We start from the raw sequence: 14,918 nt of genomic DNA on the forward strand, positions 1-14,918 counted from the left end.
GTAGCTCGTTATCCATATATAGTCTAATGTAGCCTGTTATTCATATATAGTCTAATGTAGCTGTTATCCAATATAGTTAATGTAGCCTGTTATCCATATATAGTCTAATGTAGCCTGTTATCCATATATAGTCTAATGTAGCCTGTTATCCATATATAGTCTAATGTAGCTCTGTTATCCATATATAGTCTAATGTATTTTGTTATCTCATATATAGTCTAATGTAGCCTGTTATCCATATGTAGTCGAATGTAGCCTGTTATCTATACATATTCTAATATAGCCCGTTATCCATATAGTTTAACGTTGTATGATAACCTGCATAGAGTTTTCACCGTGCGCTGCCACTTAAGAGGCATGGTAGTCAGGAAGGAGGAAATAAATTCTGGCCTCTCTGTGTGGAGTCATCGGTTGCAACACAGTGTGTGCTGCCTTTGGCAGAAGTCTTGCTTATTTTCAGCGTGCTTAGCTTGTAAAGCGTTGGGTTGATCGCCGCTATGTTATCTCTCTAGGTCGTGGTTTTAAAATACTTGTTTTCTATGACGTTAAATAGGTTAGGTTTAGGTTTGAATGAAAAGATGAAAAGATGGGATTTATAGAGTTTTGTTTGGCCAAATGAAAGCTGGTCCAGAGCAGGTAAAATATCAACCAAACACAGATTGTCTATGATTGGTTCAGATTTGGCCCAGACCAGACCAAAAACCAATGCCCGTGAAAATGTAAAAATCAGGGCCGTGGGAATGCACCAAAAACATCATGTCCAGACAGGACCAAAAAAAAGAACTCCAAAAGTTGTCAGTGTTGGATGGTGGCCATTGAGTGTATAGCCTCTACAGTGTTGTTGAATAGGGAAATTTAGAACGCCCTGGTCCATGTTGTAGGCCTACCATTTGTAATACACCAAAAAAGACTGCCAGTTGGATACAAACAAAGAAAGCCAAAAAGATGTTAGGCACAATTGAATTTTACAGCTCTGCCTAACCATTTGGTAGGTCCACTATTTGCTAACAGCGTATAACTTAATTAGTTGATTCCTGTGATTAATCAATTTGCCGATTAAGCGAAAATCAGCACCCAACTTCATCAGGAGGATTTATTCTCAATTTATTTCAATGTGTTTTACACAGCAACAAATGCAGAAATATTTTATTTTCGCGTATGATCAGCTTAGTAAAAATTGAAGGATACAAACTTGAAACTACCGATCGTGACAATTTAGCCCATGGATGAATCTCCTGACAGCAGTGACTAGCCTGGCTGTCCAGACAATATTGTCTATTTTACTTTGACTTGTCTTGTTTTTTAGAATATGCGTTTGTTAAGTGTCAATAAATGAGGGTCATTTAGGTAAGGCTATTTGATAGGAGAAACCTGATATAAAAAGTTCTGCAATAACCTTCTTCTTTCTTTATTTACAGAATGTTGGTGGAGCTCACAGTGATGTTAATCCAACAGCACCCTGGAGGAGCACTGGGAACGTGACAATAAACATTTTGATCCCTGCCATTGACAAAGTGGTTACTGCTTATCACAGGTGATGAAAAGTTTCACTCAAAAACCTCACTGACTTGAGAGAAATTGTAAATTGTTTTGTGAGAATTATGAGGTTTTGGTTGCTGGAGGTGGGTTTGGCCAGTTTAGCCTAGAAAATGTGCTGCCCCTCGCTAACCCGCCGCTATAGGCTCAATCTTATGCAGGCAGGGCTCAGCCTTGTTAATACTGTTACAAAACAAAATCAAGGCAACTGTGCCCATGTTAAAAGAATTTCTAATACCACACATTAACCAATTTGTAACCATTTGTCACCGTGTTCAGCGTTTATACTACTCCCAAACACAACCCACCATCACTGTGTCTCATGTTAATACTATCCAAAAAAACCCATCACTGTGTCCTATGTTTATAACTTACTCCTAAACACAACCCATCATCACTGTGTCTCATGTTAATACTACTCACAAAACTCTCCATCATCACTGTGTCTCAAGTGTTAATACTTCATCTCTAAACACAACCCACCGCTACTGTGTCTCATGATAATATTTCACTCCTAAACACAACCCACCCCTCACTGTGTCTCATGTTAATACTACTCCTAAACACAACCCACCACTCCTCTATGTCTCATGTTAATACTGGGCCCAAAACACAACCCACCATCACTGTGTCTCATGTTAATATCATCCCTAAACGCAACCCACCACTCACTGTGTCCCATGTTAATACTGTTTCCCCCAAATACAACCTGTACCACCACTGCATGTCCCAAGTGCTAATACTCACTCCAAACACAACCCACCACCACTGTGTCCTTGGCAACATTACCACACCCAAACACAAACCCATCAATACCGTGTCTCATGTTTTACACTACTCCCAAATACAACCCATCATCACTGTGTCTCATGTTATCACTACTCCTCTAAACACAACCCATCATCACTGTGTCTCATGTTAATACTACTCCTAAACACAACCCACCGTCACTGTGTCTCATGATACTAATACTCCTAAACACAACCCACCTTCACTGTGTCTCAAGTGTTAATACTATCCTAAAAACAACCCACCATCACTATGTCTCATGTTAATACTATTCCCAAAAAATCCTACATCACTGTGTCTCATGTTAATCCAAACGTAACCCACCATCACTGTGTCTCATGTTAATAGATTACTCCAAATACAACCCACCATCACTGTGTCTCATGTTAAACCATCTCCCAAACACAACCCACTGTCAATGTGTCTCGGGTAATACTACTCCTAAACACAAATCCCACCTCTCACTGTGTCTCATGTTAATACCTACTCCTAAACACAAACTCACCATACTGTCTATGTTATCACCACTCCTAAAGACAACTCCACCATCACTGTGTCTCATGTTAATACTACTCCTAAACACAAACCCACCATCACTGTGTCTATGTTAATATATTCTAAAATACAACCCACCATCACTTGTGTCCTGTTAATATTACTCCTAAATACAACCCATCATCACTGTGTCTCATGTTAATACATCCAAACACAACCCACCACTTCACTGTGTCTCATGTTAATATTTTACCCTAAAATACAACCCACCATCATCTGCCCTTTGTATGTTAATACTACTCCTAAACACAACCCACCATCACTGTGTCTCATGTTAATACTCACTCCTAAACACAAACTCCATCATCACTGTGTCTCATGTTAATACTACTCCTAAACACAACTCACCATCACTGTGTCTCATGTTAATACTTCTCCTCAAAGCTCTTATGAAGCATCCACCCAATCACTCTTACTTTAGGCCATTTTCAAACAAGTCTCATAACAATCTATTGCTCTCAGAGCACTTGTAAAATAGCATGCAAATAATGCGAATCCACGTATAACACTGTATCAGATTAATATGCAAAAATACATCTACAAAGTATACTGTACTTAACAGAAAACTCAACAATGTAAATTTTAATAGTATGCGGTACAAAACAGGATATAGAAGTTCATGGATACAAAGAAATGATAAAAGATACACATTTTGGGGTATATGTAACATACTTACAGACATAAAAGGAATAGAGTGTTTAATTTACAAAAAGCTGTTTAGGCATGGCAAAGCCATTGAATATACTCATTTCAATTGTTGGTATACCAAGTTATTAAACTTGCGAAGTTGAAGAAGAAATGCATTAACAACTTTGAAATGTAAATAGCCCCAATGGCGCCGCTTCATTCTGGTTACAGAAGACATCTTGACAAAGATGCCAAGATATAACCTCTATCCAACCCCATGTCAGTAACTAAAACATTTATGCAGAGAGGGCTTCATCCTCTCTAAGCAGTAAGCAATAGACAGTGTTCAAGAGCACCAAAACTGTGATGTATGATAAAAATGTGACTCGACTGGTCTATTAATAACATTGAGTAGTTATTTATCATGCAAGATGATTTGTAGATCTTGACTTACTTTATAAAGTTGGCTGCAATGTCAAACACTCCGACATTTACATAACATTATAGCATTTTAGGAATAAAAATCCTATCTAAGCTATGGGATGAGTAATAATATTTCACACAACATGACTTTTGTTGAGCTTCACAATGCATTTTTTTATTTTTGAATGATTTCAATAGTTTTGCTAGAAATGCCTCTACTTGAATGGGATTTGTGCCAATGGATGCTAAAAGGTTAGCAAGTTGAAACAGTGCCAGGAAATCTCTAACTAAAGCATGGACTGCTGTCACACCATGTTCATAGACTGGTAAAGGGGTAAGGAAACTCCAATGTTGGCGGTTGTAATTTGGTGAACTTTCAAGATATTATAACAACATATTAGCAAGAGAATAGAGGTGTAAGGGACTAGCATTTTGCTTTGAGCCATTCAGTCCACAAGTTCTGTGGTGGTTTCTGTGCATGTTCTGTGATGGTTCCTTTTAGCCCATGTTCGTGGTGGTTACTCTCATCCATGTCTTGTGGTGGTTCTCTTTTAGTCCAGGTGTGGGTGGTGTTTTTAGTCAGGTTCTGTGGTGATTCTCTTCAGTCCATGTTCTGTGGTGGTTCTCTGGAGTCAATGTTCTGTGGATGGTTCTCAGTCAGGTTCTGTGGTGGTTCTCTCTAAGTCTAGGTTCTGTGATGGTTTATAGTCAAGTTTGTGGTGGTTTTGGAGTCAGGTTTGTGGGGGTTTAGTCAGGTTCTGTGGTGGTTTTTTAGTAGGTTTGTGGTGATTTCCCCTTCAGTCATGTTCAGTGGTTTTCAGTCCTGTTCTGTGATGGTTCCTTAGTCCAGGTTATGTGGTGGTTTTCAGTCCAGGTTTGTGATGGTTTATAGTCAAGTTCCTGTGGCAGTGGTTTTAGTAGGTTGTGGTGGGTGTTTAGTCAGGTTTGGTGGTGGTGTCTTAGTCCAGGTTCTGCAGGTGGTTTATAGTCATTGGGGTGGTTTATAGTAGGTTTGTGGGTGGGTTTTAGTCAGGTTTGTGGTGGTTTAGTCAGGTTTGTGGTGGTTTAGTCCTCAGGTTCTGTGGTGGTTTATCAGTCCAGGTTCTGTGGTGGTTGTTCCCAGTCCAGGTTCTGTGGTGGTTTTTTTCCCTGGAGTCCCTCACTCAGAGACAAAGCGATAAGGTGGTAAAACACAGTATGAGCACTTACACACTGCTCTGCAGCATATCTCTCAACTCTACTTTCTGTGTCTCTCTCTCTCTCACTACCCAATTACCCACTCCACACAAACAAACACAAAAACTGTATACACAAAATAAACACAAATGAACATGCTATAACATACTTACTGCAGACTGTCTGGTCTCATTTTCAGTGGTGGGAAAATGTTAGCTGTATGGACACACTGTGAGAGAGGCTGCCAAGGTAACAGTGAAAATAGTACAAAGAGTAATAATAAAAAATCACATTACTTATCAACAGGTAGTTTGTTGATATTTGACCATCTGTAGAGCATTCATCTAGAACGTCCAAATAAAGTGACTAAAAACAATATCACCGTAAATCCCGATATCACTGAGTTTCTACACTAATACACTGATGGAAGAAAACTAACTTATACAGACGTAAACACAAACCAAGACAAATGCCTCCATAACTAAATGAATTCAACAGTTTAGTTATTGAATGTAACTGTACTGTGACAGACAGAATGACACTAAGATCAACATATATTCAACGGTGATCTGTTATAAATCTGAACTTGTAGTAGTAATAACTCTCTCAGGTCTCTGATTGTCAGAGTGTGGCCATATGTGCTTAGGTACGCTACACCACCGAGTAGTTGGGTATCACAGAGTACTTATAGTAAAGTTTGCAACCAGAAGGTTGTTGTGACTGTATAACCCTCTGGGATATGTGTAAGAGCAGTGACAGCTCCACTGTTGACCCCTTCAAGGCACAGATGGTGTACATCACACTTCAGCCACAACGACTCAGTAACACTGAAACATAACTCACACATTATAGTGATTATACATTATAGACTCCATTTGTCACACTAACAGCGCGGTCCACACTTTGTTGCCGTGGATCACTTGCTGAGTGTGAATGGTTCACAGAAAGGGCCTTGCTACTCAGTGAGTGGAAAGACAACTATTCCAGTAAAAAGAAGAAGTCCCTAACAGATGATGTACTGAACACACCAGAATAACATTAAGATAATATTACTAAAACAGTATGAATGAGACCACACCAATAAGACTCTAGAGAAAAGATCCCACATTACCGCGTCTCAAGGCATTGCTGTATCTCCCACCCTGCAGTCTGGGAAATATGTGCCAACAACCTGACTATACAGCTGGGTGAAACACCCACCTGGGATATTAAATCAGACAGGGTCCATATTCACACAGTGTTCCTATGGAGTAGAGAGCTTGATCTAGGACTACTTTAGCCGTTTAGATCATTATATATGGAACTCATCCCACATCAGAAACTCCAATCGAGACAATGAGAACAAATATCATTTCCAGATGTAAACAACCAAAAACACAGGTCAAAAATGTAAGCAAAAAGTAAAATGAACAGCACATAACCACAAGTATGATTTATGACCCCTGTACCAAAAAAATAATATATATATATAGAGAGTATATATAATATATATATATATATATATATATATATATATATATATATATATATATATATACACAGTGGAGAATAAGTATTTGAACTGCCGATTTTGCAGGTTTTAAATGTAGAGGTAAAATTTTTATCATAGGCATATTCAACTGTGAGAGGAATTCAAAACAAAAATCATAAAATGACGTTTGTGAAGGAATTTTAAGTAATTAATTTGTATTTTATTGCAAGGACATAAGTATTTGATCACCTACCAACTAGTGAGAATTCCGCTTTCTCACAGACCTGTTAGTTTTTCTTTAACAGTTTTCCGTTTCCACTCATTAATTAAAATTAACTCCACCTGTTTGAACTTGTTAGCCCGTATAAAGACACCGTCACACAATCAATCAAACAGACTCCAAAATCTCCACAATGGCCATCACCAGACGAAGGACATCAGGGATGTACAACCGTAGACCTGCACAAGGCTGGATGGGCTACAGGACAACAGGGCAATCAGTTTATGGGAGAAGGCAACAAATTGTTGGCTCAATTATTAGAAAATGGAAGAAGTTCTAGTTTGACGGTAATCACCCTGGTTGGGGCCCCAGTGTTCACCTTGTGGGGCATCAAATGATCATGAGGAAGGTGAGGGAACTGCCCAGAACTATACGGCAGGACCTGGCTCAATGACCTGAAGAGAGCTGGGACTACAGTCTCAAAGAAAACCATTAGTAACACATTACGCCGCCATGGATTAAACCTGTTAGGGCTAGGGGCAGTATTGACACGGCTGGATAAAAAACGTACCTGATTTAATCTGCTACTACCCCGCCCAGTAATCTAGAATATGCATATAATTATTAAGGATAGAAAACACCCTAAAGTTTCTAAAACTGTTTGAATGGTGTGTCGTGAGCATAACAGAACTCTCCACATGGCAGGCCAAAACCTGAGAAGATTCCAACAGGAAGTGGCCTGTCTGACAAGTTGTGTTTCATCTGGGCTTTTTATTGAAGACTCTAGGATCAATGCAATAACGTGACACTTCCAACGACCCTATAGGCTCCTCAGGAGCCCGGGAAAGCTAAAGGATACCGAGGCAGGCTCTGACTGAAACCACATTATCGCGCTTACAAGTGGCTTGTAGAGTACCGTGGGCTTAGGGGTGTGTGTGAGTCAACCTAATGCTTTATTTTCCCTCTGTTTACCTAAATGCAGATTCCGTCTGGAATATTATCGCTATGAGGTAGTACTGGCTACAAATGGATTTTAAACAGTTGACACGTGCTCAAGTCGTAAATGGAATATTTAGAATTTTTTCGTACGAATTGCGCCGTATGCTCAACACCCTTTATTTACTCCTTTCGGATAGTGTTTGAACGTGTATAACAAAACGCCACTGTTTGATATAACTATGGATTATTTAAAACTAAACCAAGATGCAGAAGTCCTGGGAGTGCATTCTGATGAAGACAGCAAAGGTAAACATTTTCTTATAGTAAATGTGACTTTTCTGAGTGCTAAAGTGTTATGTTAAATAGTAGCCCTGTGATGCCGGGCTATCTACTGAGAATATTGCGAAATGTGTTACGAAAAGCTATTTAAATCGAATTTAATGCATAGAGGAGTTTTGTATCTATAATTATTAAAATAATTGTTATGCTTTTTGTGAATGCTTATCGTGAGTAATTTAGTGTAAATTCACCAAGAAAATTGGGAATGCTAGTCATATATAATACATGCTAATGTGAAAAGTTGGTTTTTGATATAAATATGAACTTGATTGAACAAAACATGTATGTTTAGACATAAAATATAATGTTAGGTCTGTCCACAGGTGGGTTGGCATCACTGCTGCGGGTCAAGTCTGGAGTTGCCCTCCACTATTTCACCAGAGGGACTGGTTGACACTGAGATGTTCTTTGGGCCATCTGGTGGAAAATAAACAATAGTTAAGTCAGAGAACTATCCAAAAGATGATTCACTTACAAAAAAACATTAAAATAAAGAGATTTGGGCTATGATATCGTTTAGTATAATTCAGTTAAACTTATTGATTTCATTAAACTGATTCCAACATTCCAACACTGAGCTGTACTTTACTCACATTTCACATCGATGTTGATTGACTCAGACGTCCCCGTCTTAATCCCATTCCAGGCCTCACAGTAGTACTCTCCAGTGTCAGATGACTTGATATGATTGAAGACGTGCTGTGGTCCTGTGTTCCCATAGGAGATAGACTGATAGCCAATCTTCTTGCTCCAGGTATAACGCTTCACAGGTGGGTTGGCATCACTGCTGCAGGTCAGAGTCACTGAACTGCCCTCCACTAATTCACCAGAGGGACTGACTGACACTGAGGTGTTCTTTGGGTCATCTGATAAAGGAGCAATATAAAGTCATTAACATCTTGGTTATAGCATTATCACATCAAATCAAACTTTAGTTGTCACATGCACCGAATATCTTGGCTTTCTGAAAAGATTAGATTTAGTGAATAAGGTAAACTGGTAGATTTTACAGGTCAGTTAGAAATAATTACATTCCCAATGTGAAAATACATATTGAGAGATGTGGATGTTATATAGTAAAATGTTTCTTGATTTATCATAATTTTAGCAGTTTACAAGTATGAGGAAAACTTTAAAGATGTACTTACACTGAACGTCCACAAATACACGGGAAGAGTTGAGACGTCCATATTTATTCTCAGCCTCACAGTAGTATTCTCCTCTGTCCTCAGAGATGATGTTAGTGATGCTGTAACTCTGTCCTGATGCTTTGGTGAGGTTACATTCTTCTTGTACCAAGGTGTATTTGTCTACAGGTGGGTTGGCATCACTGCTGCAGGTCAGAGTCACTGAACTGCCCTCCACTATTTCACCAGAGAAATTGACTGACACTGAGGTGCTTTTGGGGGCATCTGGTAAGGAATAATGTGTGGAAGGGGTTATCATGTAACAATAGTGCAATCAAGACCTTGCATCAGTCATCAGACGAATCAAAGGAAACATGACATTGACAGGTCAGAGAACATTAACTAGTCAAAACATTAAAAGAAACACATTTGGAAAGATGCTTTACGTGACCAACCAGATGATAAACACTGGTTGTCTACACGTCTCAAGACTGTGTTAGCCATTGCGCTAAAAGCTAGGTATTAGCGAGTGGTTGTAAGCTTCAGGTAAGGGTTAGGCTTCTCATTATGCAAGCGTAGTTCACTGAACCACCTCCACTTTATATTCCCTAGGCCTCCACTCTTCTGGGAAGGCTTTCCACTAGATGTTGGAACATTGCTGCAGGGTTTTGCTTCCATTCAGCCACGAGAGCATTAGTGAAGTTGGGCACTGATGTTGGGTGATTAGGCCTGGCTCACAGTCGGCGTTTCAATTCATCCCAAAGGTGTTCGATGAGGTTGAAGTCAGGGCTCTGTGCAGGCCGATCAATTCTTCTACACCGATCTCGACAAACCATTTCTGTATGGACCTAACTTTGTGCACATGGGCATTGTCATGCTGAAACAGGAAAGGGCCTTCCCAAACTGTTGCCACAAAGTTGGAAGCACAGAATCGTTTTGAATGTCATTGTATGCTGTAGCGTAAGAATTTCCCGTTCTGTGAGCTTGTGTGGCCTACCAATTAGTGGCTGAGCTGTTGTTGCTCCTAGACATTTCCTCTTTACAATAACAGCACATACAGTTGGCCGTGGCAGCTCTAGCAGGTCAGAAAGTTGACAAAACTGACTTGTTGGAAAGGTGGCATCTATGTGATTGCCACATTGAAAGTCACTGAGCACTTCAGTAAGGCCATTCTAATGCCAATGTTTGTTTTATAAACCTTTCAGCAATGGATGTGGCTGAAATAGCCAAATTCAGCAATTTGAAGGGGTGTCCACATACTTTAGCATATATAGTGTATGTAGGGTTAAATTGAATACGAAACGGGATAGAAAATACACAGTAGCAGCAGCGTATGTGATGAGTCAAAAGACTGCAAAAACGATCAATGCTGATAGTCCGGGAAGCTATTTGGTTAACTACAGTATTTAGGAGTCTCATGGCAACTGGTGAAACTATTTGGGGATGCAAGCGGTTTCCAGACTTGGTGCATCAGTTCAGCTTGCCATGCGATAGCGATGAGAACATTCTATCACTTGGGTGACCAGAGTCTTTGATCATTTTTAGGGCCTTTCTTTGTCAATGCCCAGTATAGAGGTCCTGAATGGCAGGGACGGGTGAATGCCAAACGGATTACCCGCCTGAAAACGACTGCCAGTCAAGATGCTCTCAATGCTGAAGCTGTATAACTTTTGGAAGACCTGAGGGTCCATGACAAATCTTTTCATTTAGCCGTGCTATTCAGTGCCTGGTGATGTGGACACCTAGAAATTTGAAGCTCTTGACCCGCTCAACTACAGTACAGCCCCGTCGATGTGGAAGGGGCTTGCTCAGCAATCCATTTCCTGTAGTCCACCTTCAGCTTATTTGTCTTGCTCACATTGAGGGAGAGGATATTGTCCTAATCACTAATCTCCTCACTATAGGCTGTCTCATCGTCATTGGTGATCAGGCCTACCACTGTTGTGTCATCAGTAAACTTAATGATGGCGTTGGAGTTGTGTGAGGCCCGTAGCAATCCGATGCGTGAACAGGGGAGTACAGTAGAGGACTAGCTTGTTCATGCAGTGGGCCCCTGTGTTGAGGCGGATGGCGGCTGTGTTGCTACCTACCCTCACCACCTGTGGGCGGCCCGTCAGGAAGTCTACAATCCAGTTGCAGAGGGAAGTGTTCAGTCACAGGGTCCTGTGTTTAGTGATGAGCTTGGAGGGCACTATGGTGTTGAACGCTGAGCTGTAGTCAATGAACAGCATTCTAACATAGGTGTTCCTCTTGTCCATGTGGGAGAGGGTTGTGTGGAGTGCAATAGAAATTGCATCAGCTGTGGATCTGTTGCAGCGGTATGCGAGTTGGAGTGCGTCCATTGTGTCTGGGATGTGATGTGAGTGATGACCAGCCTTTCAAAGCATTTCATGGCTACAGATGTAAGTGCTACAGGGCAATAACAATTTAGACTGGTTATTTTGGGGTTCTTGGGCACAGGGACTATAGTGGTCTGCTTGAAACAAGTAGGTATTACAAACTGGGTCAGAGGGAGGTTGAAAATGTCAGTGAAGACACTTGCCAGCTGGTCCGCGCATGCTCTGAGCCCCATAGCCGTCCGGCCCGGTGGCCTTGTGAATGTTAACCTGTTTAAAAGTCTTACTCACATCAGCTACGGTGAACGAGATCATACAGTCATTCCGAACAGCTGGTTCTCTCATGTATGGTTCAGTATTGCTTTCCTCAAAGCGAGATTGAAGAAAGGTATTTGAAAACTCGTCTGGTAGGTTCCGTCACTAGGCTTGGCGTTTCGCGTCTGAAATTTCCTTTTAATCCGTGATAGTTTTCCAACCCTACCATCGGCCAGTGTCAAACGGAAACGCCAAAATGCGATTCGATCTTCATCCTGGACCCAGCCTTTGCCTGTTTGATGGCACAGATTTGAAATTCGAAGCAAGGATTTCTTATAAGCATCTGGATTAGTGTCCCGCTCCTAGAAAGTGGTAGCTCTAGCCTTTAGCCCAGGATGGATGCTGCTTGCAATCAATGGCTTCTGGTAAGGGATATGTACGTACAGTCACTGTGGGGATGAAGTCGCTGGTGCACTTATTAATGAAACCAGTGACTGATGTGGTAAACTCCTCAATGTTATCAGATGAATCACCAAAACATATTCCAGTCTGTGCTTAAAACAGTCCTCCTTAACCTTCCGCTTCATCAGACCACTTTCATATTGAGCGTATCATTGGAACTTCCGTTTGAGTTTTTTAGTTATATAAGCAGGAATCAGAGGTATAAGAGTTATGGTCAGATTTGCCTAAAGGAGGGTGAGGAAGATCCTTATATGCATTTCTGTGTGTGAAGTAATGGTAATCTAGAGTTTTATGCGCTTCTCTAGTTGAACATCCTGTCGCAAGAACATTACCTCTAGATGTTCTTTCTTGTTTGCTTATGGCCCTATACAGCTTGTTGAGTGTGGTTTTAGAACCAGCATCGGTTTGTGGTGGTAAATAGACAGTTACGAAAAATATAGATGAAAACTCTCTTGGTAAATAGTATGGTCTGCAGCTTGGGGTATTCTAACTCAGGCGAGAAAGACTTCCTTAACATCAGAGAACACGTACCAGCTGTTGTTAACAAAGACACCGACCCCTCCCCCCTTTTCTTATCCGAAGCTAACATTCAAACACTGAGCTACTCACATGTTTTACTCACATTTAACATCGATGTCTAAAGATGGAGACCTGTCTGTACTAATTCCATTCGAGACCCAACAGTAGTACTGTCTAGTGTCAGATGACTTGATTTGGCTGAAAACCTGCTGTGATTCTGTGTTCCCATAGAAGATACTCTGATAGACACTTCCATTCTTGTACCAGGCATAACTCTGCACTGGTGGGTTGGCATCACTGCTGCAGGTCAGAGTCACTGAACTGCCCTCCATTATTTCACCAGAGGGACTGACTGACACTGAAGGTGTTCTTTGGGCCATCTGGTGTGAACGCTGTAAGTTCTAGATAAAAATAACTATACAAAAGATTATTCACTTACACAAAACATTCAAAGGAACCGATTTGGGCTATGCTATGGTTTATGGATTAATTTACATTTAAACTGATTCCATCATTCCAACACTGAGCTGTACTTTACTCACATTTCACATCGATGTTGATAGACTCAGACCTGTCTGTCCCCATCTCATTCCGGGCCTCGCAGTAGTACTCCCCAGTATCAGATGACTGGATGTGACTGAAGACATGCTGTAGTTCTGTGTTCCCATAGGATAAAGACTGATAGTGGGCTCCATTCTTCTTGTAGCAGGTGTATTTGTCCACAGGTGGGTTGGCATCACTGCTGCAGGTCAGAGTCACTGAACTGCCCTCCACTATTTCACCAGAGAGATGGATTGATGCCAGTGTGTTCTTTGCGCCATCTGAATGACAGAAAGAGTGTAAGCACATGCAGGAAGGACCTAAGTGATGATGTTATTTAGTAAAGAATACAATAAAAATCCTCACATTTGACAGTGAGAGTCTCTTCAGCAGAGGGGAGATCCTCAAAGCCTTCTACAGCACAGGAGTATCTGCCTGCATCCTCACTGCTGACTGGGTTGAGGATCAGGCTGTTATTTTGGTTGGTGAGACGCTGGCCTTTCTTGTACCAGATGTAGGAGGGGTTGGGGTTATCAATCAGAGTACAGACGGTCCTACAGGCCAGTGTGACTCTCTGTCCCTCTGTCACTGTGGCAGGAGTCACCTCCACCTGCAGACCTGAAAGATTGTGAATAAAGAGTAAATTACATTTATTTTCTCTGGCTATTTTCTCCTGTTATTATGCCAGATAAATACAACATAAATCAGTTAATGTATACAGTCTTAGAAAAACAGGGTTCTTCGACTATCCCCATAAGATAACCCTATGTTGGTTCCAGATAGAACCCTTTTCTGTTTCAGGGAGAACCATTTTGAGTTCCATGTAGAACCCTATTGTGGAAAGGGTTCTACATGTATCCCAAAACTGTTCTTCAAAGGGTTATGCTATGAGGACAGCCAAATAACCTTTTTAGGTTCTACATAGCACCTTTTTTTCTAAGAGTGTAGAATATACAGTACACACAAAGTGCAGTACTACCTGTGACAGACAGAGTTGTTCCAGAGAAGGTATATCCCCATTCTGCATTAACTGTTTTAAATCTGAGCTTGTACTCAGTTGAGTCTCTTTCCCTAAGGTCTGTGATTTTTAGAGTGGAGTCCTTGTCTGTTTGCCGATGGTACTTCACACGATCTGCATACTCTGGGTCCTGGCTCAGATCGTTAGTTACACCAGACTCCCATTTGCTGAACCAGGATACTTCTGTGACGTTATGCCAACTGGGATGTGTGTAAAAGCATGATATGTCCACTGTTGACCCTTTCAAAGAGCAGATACTCTGATGGGTGTAAGTCACATTCATACAGCTCTCACCCTGAACACCTGAAACAAAATGAAGCTGATCAATTCCTAAAATGGTAATGAGACTAAATGTTTTGGACAGATTCATTTAAAATTCAAATTAAATATAGACATATATCTCCACTCAGAAATAAAGGTTTAGATTTGTTGCTAAAAGGGTACAACCACTTGTCTCTGGGGTGGTACCCTGTAAAGTTCTCCTTTGTACTTTTAGTTATAGGTGGTGATACCATAGCTCCGAGGCATGGGTAGAAATAGCTAAGCGGTGTATTTCGAAGCAGTGTGCCGATGCCTGTATCACTTT

The 14,918-nt window shown here is 40.9% G+C and overlaps 1 protein-coding gene across 1 annotated transcript; it reads right to left on the bottom strand.

Moving 5' to 3' along the window:
• Nucleotides 1-8,387: 8,387 nt before the first annotated feature.
• On the bottom strand, nt 8,388-14,629 carry LOC106591490 (B-cell receptor CD22). Its single transcript, XM_045687029.1, has 6 exons — nt 14,294-14,629; nt 13,681-13,932; nt 13,317-13,595; nt 9,224-9,487; nt 8,669-8,941; nt 8,388-8,492 (listed from the first exon to the last, which is right to left on the bottom strand). The coding sequence occupies exons 1-6, from the start codon at nt 14,613-14,615 to the stop codon at nt 8,410-8,412; spliced, it is 1,473 nt and encodes a 490-aa protein (XP_045542985.1). The 5' UTR covers nt 14,616-14,629; the 3' UTR covers nt 8,388-8,409.
• Nucleotides 14,630-14,918: the final 289 nt, after the last annotated feature.

This window comes from Salmo salar, chromosome ssa09 (assembly GCF_905237065.1).
Source record: "Salmo salar chromosome ssa09, Ssal_v3.1, whole genome shotgun sequence".
Classification (NCBI taxonomy): Eukaryota; Metazoa; Chordata; class Actinopteri; order Salmoniformes; family Salmonidae; genus Salmo; species Salmo salar.

Bases quoted from the DNA above. Each gene is read 5' to 3' on its own strand.
- LOC106591490 (XM_045687029.1), bottom strand. From the start codon at position 14,615: ATGAATGTGACTTACACCCATCAGAGTATCTGCTCTTTGAAAGGGTCA. The intron at 9,488-13,316 runs GTGAGTAAAGTA...ATTCCTTACCAG, and splicing joins TATCAACATCGATGTGAAAT to ATGCCCCCAAAAGCACCTCA. The intron at 8,942-9,223 runs GTAAGTACATCT...CTCCTTTATCAG, and splicing joins TGTATTTGTGGACGTTCAGT to ATGACCCAAAGAACACCTCA.